Source organism: Magnolia sinica, chromosome 3, assembly GCF_029962835.1.
Source record: "Magnolia sinica isolate HGM2019 chromosome 3, MsV1, whole genome shotgun sequence".
Classification (NCBI taxonomy): Eukaryota; Viridiplantae; Streptophyta; class Magnoliopsida; order Magnoliales; family Magnoliaceae; genus Magnolia; species Magnolia sinica.
The window spans coordinates 104,426,100-104,434,011 of record NC_080575.1 but is presented as its reverse complement, the minus strand read 5'-3'; the positions used below and the strand labels follow the sequence as shown (position 1 = coordinate 104,434,011).

The following is a 7,912-nucleotide window of genomic DNA, read 5'->3' as shown; positions in this document are numbered from 1 at the left end:
TGTTCGCACGATTTCCATGCGAACCGATCACCTGCGCACCAGTTCACACAGAACTCATGTAAACTTTTTTGAGAACCCATCATATGTGATTTGATTCCAAAATCTGAACGGTCCACGTGAATTAGCACTTCATGAAACACCTTGGGCACAATTTTTTACTTTGATTCAAAACTTTGGTGGGTCATGAAAAGTGAAAATAGTTTTCTCCCTTGATTTGCATTTCTCTTTTATATAGCCCACTAGAATTATAATTTAGGGTGAAAATTTGTCCCACAAGGTTTCATGGGATTCCGCATCACATGAACAGTTCGGATTATACGTCCATTATACCTGTGTAAAGGTGCAAACGTGCAAGTGTGCAGGTGAGCACGACTCGTGAGTGTGTGTGTGTGTATAACACATTCATCGGCAGTGAGGCTGAGGTTATCGTTGAGGTCGTGTTGGCCTGCATAACATTTAATTAAACCTGAAAGAACAAGTTGGTGTACGGATAAAAATAACAGATCTAGCGCCATTTGTTGAGTGCCTAACCGTATCCTGTAGAAAAAGCACTACATGATTTTATGGTAAAATTTGATTGGGCCACCACGTCGTCTCACCACCTCTACCTGGTGGCAGGGTAACCATGCAATCGCGTCCCAAGCGGAGAAAAATCAACGGTCTGATTAACCATGCAAATCCACAACAGCGAACCTCTAACATCCACATGTGGCTCACCTGACGAGTAACGATCAAGCATCTGGAAACAGTGTTGATACTGGAAACGGATTGGCTACTTCCCCTGACCCCAGCCCGGTGGCTGGTCTTCGGTGCTCTGTGGGCCCCACCATGATGTATGTGTTTCTCTTCATCTATTTTTAGAGATCATTAGGGCTTGATAAAAAAATGAGATGGATGTGATAACACTACAGGAAAACAATAGAGAATGGATATCCACCATTTAAATCCTCCTAAGGCCCACTGTACAGTTGATTTGATATGCAATCTGTTTATTAGGTCATACAGGCTCAGATGGGAAAAAACAAAAATCAGCTTGATCCAAAACTTTTATGGCCCCAAAAAGGTTTTTAATGGTAAACGCAGTCGAAAATGTTTCCTGTAATGTGGTCCACTTGAGATTGGAATATGACTCATTTTTGGTCTCATATCATAAAATGATCTGAAAAAATAGATGGACGGTATGGATGAAACACGTACATCATGGTGGCTCCCACAGAGCACCGACCACCAGCCATTGGCCGGTGGCAGGAGTAGTCAATCCGTTTCCGTTGATACTGCGCCCCACCTAGTACATGTGGTCAGGATCTAGCACTCTGTAGACGAAAGATAGAGCCGAACAAACCGACGGTGGCGATGGGGCTGATATGATATGGGCAGGCCAAAAGTAAGGTGCGGCAAAAGATGCATCGCCGCTTGTAGAGGCGAGTCAAAAGTCAAACATCCAGGCTGTTAAAAAAAAAAAGAAAAAGAGCAGCGAACATCCGGGCCCTTAAATTAGAAAAGACAGCAAAGAAGTCGTGAATGGAGGGAGGAGAATAAAACCCCACTCGTTCCCATCGCCGTTGTTTTCGTGACCCACCTAGCTGGCCCCACCTCCACCGTCGTATTCTTCGGTATCAACGCTAGCCAAAAACAGACAAGGTCACCACCAATCCCCTCTCTCTCTCTCCTACATCAGAAAATGCCGCGGATCCCACCATCTCGTCTTCCCCTGGAAACCTGACGAACCTCCACCGCCGGGATTGACCCACAACGCCGCGCCCTCCTCCTCCTCCTCCCTAGAGATGGGCCACCACTCCCGGCGGGACTCGTTGGCCACATCCTCCATCTCCTCCTCCACCACCATCACATCCCGGTCGGAATTCGACCTGGACACCGAGTTGGAATGGCCATTCGGGAAGGTGGACATCGACCGCGACGATTTGAGGGAGAGCGCCTACGAGTTGTTCTTCACCGCATGTCGCTCGTCGCCGGGTTTCGGTGGGAGGAACGCTCTAACGTACTACCCGGCGGCAGGGGCGCAGGATAACGGCAACAAGGACGAGAGCTGCTCATCACCCAAGAGTATAGGCCTGGGAATGGTGGTCACCAGCAGAATCAAACGGGCCCTCGGCCTTAAAATGATGAAGCGTTCTTCTCCTCGGCGATCCCACAGCCATTCCAATTCCTCACCGAGAGAGAACAATGGACCACCCTCACCAGCTCCATTGAGGATCAAGCGTCCAATGACTTCCGCTGAGCTGATGAGGCAGCAGATGAGGGTGACGGAGCAGGGCGATAATCGCCTCAGGAAGACTCTCATGAGGACGCTTGTCGGACAGGTTTCTATATATTTCTTTACATGCATTCATTATATCCTGACTGTTCATCCAATGGACCCCACCTGATCATATATCCAGGCCAACGTGTCCCTTTTCAATGTGGACCAATCCACTAGGTCATTTCCATGATCAACGGTTGTCATTCCTTAGAAGGTGGCCAAAATCGATTTTTATTTATTTTTAATGTTTTAGGCACGTAAATATGTTTCTGTTCATCCACATGCAATGCCCCAAAAGTTAGAAGATCTTATATTAATGTTTTCTTATTATACTTCTACGTCCATCTTTTCTACGTTCTTACATCTTCACCATTGGTTTTCTTACCTTGCATCAGATGGGCAGACGTGCAGAGACGATCATCCTTCCATTAGAGCTACTTCGACATCTAAAACCATCCGAATTCAATGACGCTCATGAGTACTACATTTGGCAAAGGCGCCAGCTAAAAGTCCTTGAGGAGGGACTACTTGTGCACCCCTCGATCGTATTGGACCGATCCAATCCGTCGGCAATGCGTCTTCGTGAGATTACTCGAATGAGCGAATCAAAAGCTATTGATACTGGTAAGAATTCAGAGACAATGCGGGCCCTGTGCAATGCAGTGGTCACATTAGCCTGGCGTAGTCCTAGCGGCGCCCCCACAGATGCATGTCATTGGGCTGATGGTTTTCCACTCAACCTCCATCTTTATATCATTCTCCTTCAATCGATATTCGATCTCAAGGATGAGACCACCGTATTGGATGAGGTAGATGAGCTGATCGAGCTTATGAAGAAGACATGGTCCACCTTGGGGATCAATCGGTCGATGCACAATGTATGTTTCACATGGGTTCTCTTCGAACAGTTTGTTATGACTGGGCAAGTGGAGCATGACCTTCTATGTGCTTGTCTAACGATGATGGCCGAGTTGGCCAATGACGCAAAGCGGCCTGATCGGGAAGTTCTATATGTGAAGATCTTATCAGCGACGTTGGCATCCATGCAAGGGTGGGCCGAGAAGCGGTTGCTTGATTACCATGAGTGGTTTCAGAAGGGGGCGATGGGGTCAATGGAGAACATCCTACCGTTAGCTCTGTCAGCGGCGAAGATTCTGGATGAAGACGTTTCAAGTGGTGGAGGGGTGTTGCAGGAGAAAGAGAACGATGAGCTTGATTCAAGGGAGAGTAGGGTTGATTACTACATCCGATCGTCTATGAGGAATGCGTTCGCCAAGGTGCGTATCATAGTGTTGTGGATAGAGTTTAAAGATTTGGAAGATAGCTGAACGGTGTGGATCTTCTGGCCATGCAGAAATAGGCATAAGGAAAATTGCACTTGAGGTCCATTGCTTGATCAACCCATGTGGGCTACCATGTCTGCATTGTTGGATGATCTGAACCATCCATGGGTGGGCCCACATCACTACATGGTTGGATGATTCGAAACCATCCATCTGGTGGTCCCTACCAAGGTTAGAAGCTGCACGAATATCATACTTCCAGGACTATCCTAGTCATTCAATTGGCTTCTAAAGGATGGTTCAAAATGCAACACTCAAAAAGGAAGATCCAATGGCTAGGATCGTCCTATCACAACCATCTAATTGTTATTATGTAATGGTCATTAACAGATGCAAAATACATGATGTACTTCCTCATGATCATCTATCAATGGCAGATCTTAGAAAATGGGAATTCCAACAACGTGGCTGAGGAAGATGAGGATCACGACGATCCAAGCAAAACTCTGATTTTACTAGCTAAAGAAGCAGAAGACCTGGCTATGAAAGAGAAGGAAACCTTCAGCTGTGTGCTTAAGAGATGGCTCCCAAATGCAGCTGGAGTTGCAGCTGTGACCCTTCACAACTGCTATGGAGTGATGTTGAAGCAGTACCTAACCGGCGTTTTGACACTCAACCAGGAGGCGGTTCGGGTACTTCAGACGGCTGGGAAGCTGGAGAAGGTCTTGGTTCAGATGGTCGTGGAGGACTCGGTCGAATGTGAGGATGGCGGGAAGGCGATCGTGAGAGAGATGGTACCATATGAGGTTGAAAGCATTATCTTGAACCTCATGAAGACTTGGGTTGATGAGATGTTGAAGAGGGGGAGAGATTGCCTTGAGAGAGCTAAGGAAACTGAGGTAAGTGACTTCCCGTGTCTTACAGATTTCCTTATATCCATGCTCTTCATCCGTTTTCATAGATCATTATAGGCCACGTTCCCAAAAATGCAGCAGATCCAACGCTCAGGTGGACCACACCACAGGAAACAGTTGTGATTGAATACTTACTATTATAAACTTGTTGGGGGCCAGCAGAATCTATATTTTCCATCCAATCTGTTGATAAAGCTATAAAGTCCTGGATGAAGGGATCTCACAAAAATCAGCTTAATCAAAAACTTTTTTGGCCCACAAATACAAGAAGTTTGTAATGGTAAGTCACCTCTGTTTCCTGTGTTGTGGTCCACCTGAGATTTGGATCTACTTCATTTTTTAGATCATGGGCTAAAATTATCTGTAAAAACAGATGAACGGCGTGTCTCTAAGGAACATACATCAAGACGGGCCCCACATTCAGGGATCCACTCACCCTGGTGGATCCGGGGAGCTTGTGAGATGGTTAAAAATGATAAGTATGAGAGTGGATTATGTGCGCCTCTTTCCGTGGGGCTCACATTAACGGTGTATTCTATATCCATGCCGTCCATCCGTTTTTTTAGACGATTTTAGTGTAAGAACCCAAAATTTAAGAAGATCCAAATCTCAGGTGGACCATACTATAGGAAACAGTGGTAATTGAACACCTTACCGTTAAAAACTTCCTACAGCCCACCTCAGAATTGGACATGCTTCATTTCTAGGATCATGCCCTAAAATGATCTGAAAAACGGATGGACGGAATAGATGCAGAATAACCACATCATGGTGGGCCCCAGAGTAAGGACCGGACCTAATCCGCTCCCAAAAGTATCCAACGGTCCTGTTCCCATAAACAAGTGATGATAAATCAGAGGTCAGGATTATCCAACGAATCTGATTGTAACTCAGCGATAATGAGATGCACAATCTAGTCGGTTTTATTTTAGTTAGTATATGCCACGTGTACAATTTCTTAGTGCCTGAGTATTATAAAACTCCACCCTCGAAAAGCAGCCGTATAACCAAACTCAGGCCCATACAGACTGGCCCACTTGCACCTACACATGGGACATACATGGCTAATAAATCTGATGAACGGCTGGGATCGAATTTTTGCTAAAAATGCGTGTGTTTATGAGACAGACGTGGAACCCAAAGTCGAAAACGGAGGCGTACGCACAGTCAGCTGTGGAGATAATGAGGCTGGCAAAAGAGACGGTGGATGGATTCTTCGAAATCCCTGTTGGAGGAATATGCGACGACGTACTTCAAGACCTCGCTGACGGCTTAGAATCCCTCTTGCAAGACTATATCACCTTCGTTGCTTCCTGTGGTATGCCTCATCTTTCTAACTTCCTACTCGTCCCATGCTGACCCACACATGTTTGTTTTAATGACCCATCTTTCTAACTTCCTGTGGTATGATTCTTGGGCCAGAGCATCTAAGCTGTGGGGCCTATCAGACGACTGGATTGGATCTCTCTCAACTGTGCCATGATAGAGAGTTGGAAGGGAAATGCTGTGATAGGCCCATATCTGGAGAGCCACATTAGATGATCCACGTGGCAGGGAGAAAATGGATCAAGACCATCCTTTTAGCAAGCTCTCTCTTGGATGCATCATGATAATGGTTTTTTTTTTTTTTTTTCATTCACGTTGTATTCTTTTGCAGGATCAAAGCAAAGCTACGTACCTTCACTCCCTCCTCTAACCAGGTGCAACCAAGACTCCAAGATCCTGAAGCTATGGAGAAAAGCCAGCCCCTGCCGAGCCGTCGGACCGGATGGCAAGAACGGCTCGACAGAAGGCAACCACCCGCGCCCCTCCACGAGCCGCGGCACACAGCGACTCTACATCCGTCTCAACACCCTACACTACCTCCTCACCCACATCCACTCCCTCGACAAATCCCTCTCTCTCTCCCCCCGTCCGACCCCCGACCCCCGCTCTCGCTTCCCCAACAACCGCCGTCGCCTCTCCGCCTCCTCCTCCTACTTCGACCTTGCCCGCTCCGCCATCAGTTCTGCCACTCAATACGTCTCTGAAGTTGCTGCCTACCGCCTTATCTTCCTCGACTCTAACTCCGTCTTCTACGACAGCCTCTACGTTGGCGATGTAGCCAATGCCCGCATCCGGCCTGCTCTCCGCACCCTAAAGCAGAACCTCACTCTCCTATCTGCCATCCTCACCGACCGCTCCCAACCACTTGCAGTGAAGGAGGTGATGAAGGCCTCCTTTGAATCCTTCCTGATGGTCATGCTTGCAGGTGGAAGCTCCCGCATGTTCGTCCAGTCTGACTATGATATGGTACTGGAGGATTTTGCTAGCCTCAAGCGGGTCTTTTGCACATGTGGGGAGGGGCTGGTGGCAGAAGAGGTGGTGGAGAGGGAAGCAGAGGTGGTGGAAGGGGTAGTTACATTAATGGGGCAGGGAACAGACCAGCTGATAGAAGATTTCAGTATAGTAGCATGCGAGGCGAGTGGGTTAGGGCTCACAAATGGAGGGTCTGGAAGCGGAGAGCAGAAGATGCCAATGCCGCCAACGACGGGGCGATTTAATCAAGCTGACCCAAACACCATCCTTAGGGTGTTATGCTACAGAAACGATACAACAGCTAATAGCTTCCTCAAGAGGACGTTTCAATTGCCAAAGAGAAGATAAAAGAACATGAAGGGCACGTTTGGATGCACTATCAAGTTGGATTGTAAACTACTAGTCTCACAAAGTGGAAATAGCCAAACTGTAATTTTCTTCCTTAGCATTCATAAGCGGGTCAAGATATAAATCACAATTTCAGTGCTATTAAGTTGGACTCGAAAGAAACATAATCGAGATTCAGCAACGAACTTTCCCATTATGAATACTAAAGGAAACATCATTAGGTTTTTTTTTCATTTCCTCTTCATTGAACTTAATGTTCACAATTCAATTCAATTGTGTGGCCAAACGGACCCTTATTGGCTCTTCACTTGTATATGAATATGGGAAAGAGTTTGATATTGGGTAGGAGAAAGAGAAAGAGAGAGAGTAGTGTTCATCTGTTTTACGTTGGAATGGAACAAGATTCTCAATTTGTTATGTTGAGGTTTGGTTTGGATGATGAGAGAAGTTTGTATACTATGGCATTGTTGATTCACTCGCTAAGCTTGAAATTATGGGGTTGAAGGAAACGGGTTAAGAGTCCTTTATTTGGTTGTTTGTTTAATTTCATGGCTATTATATAATTATTAATTACATATTGATATAAGGCCAAAAAAAAAAAATAATTTAAATCATTTTGAAATCTAGAGTGTGTTGGGATGAACCATGGGATTGTATTCTGATTATTGGTCTAGTAGAAAGAAAAGAGGTTTGCAAGAATACATCTTGACATATTGCAATAAGGATATATCAATGTCCATTTGATTTAGGTTTTTTCTCAAAACCGTTTATGCCATCAGGCCGAAGTTGGTTGGGGATGCCCAAAAATA

The 7,912-nt window shown here is 46.0% G+C and overlaps 1 protein-coding gene across 1 annotated transcript; it reads left to right on the top strand.

Moving 5' to 3' along the window:
- The first annotated feature begins 1,385 nt into the window (after nt 1-1,385).
- Nucleotides 1,386-7,620, top strand: LOC131238673 (protein unc-13 homolog). The gene is made up of 5 exons (XM_058236292.1): nt 1,386-2,321; nt 2,656-3,537; nt 3,981-4,442; nt 5,586-5,775; nt 6,115-7,620. Exons 1-5 carry the CDS (start codon nt 1,785-1,787, stop codon nt 7,101-7,103), a joined length of 3,060 nt encoding a protein of 1,019 aa, XP_058092275.1. The 5' UTR covers nt 1,386-1,784; the 3' UTR covers nt 7,104-7,620.
- The last annotated feature ends 292 nt before the right edge of the window (nt 7,621-7,912 follow it).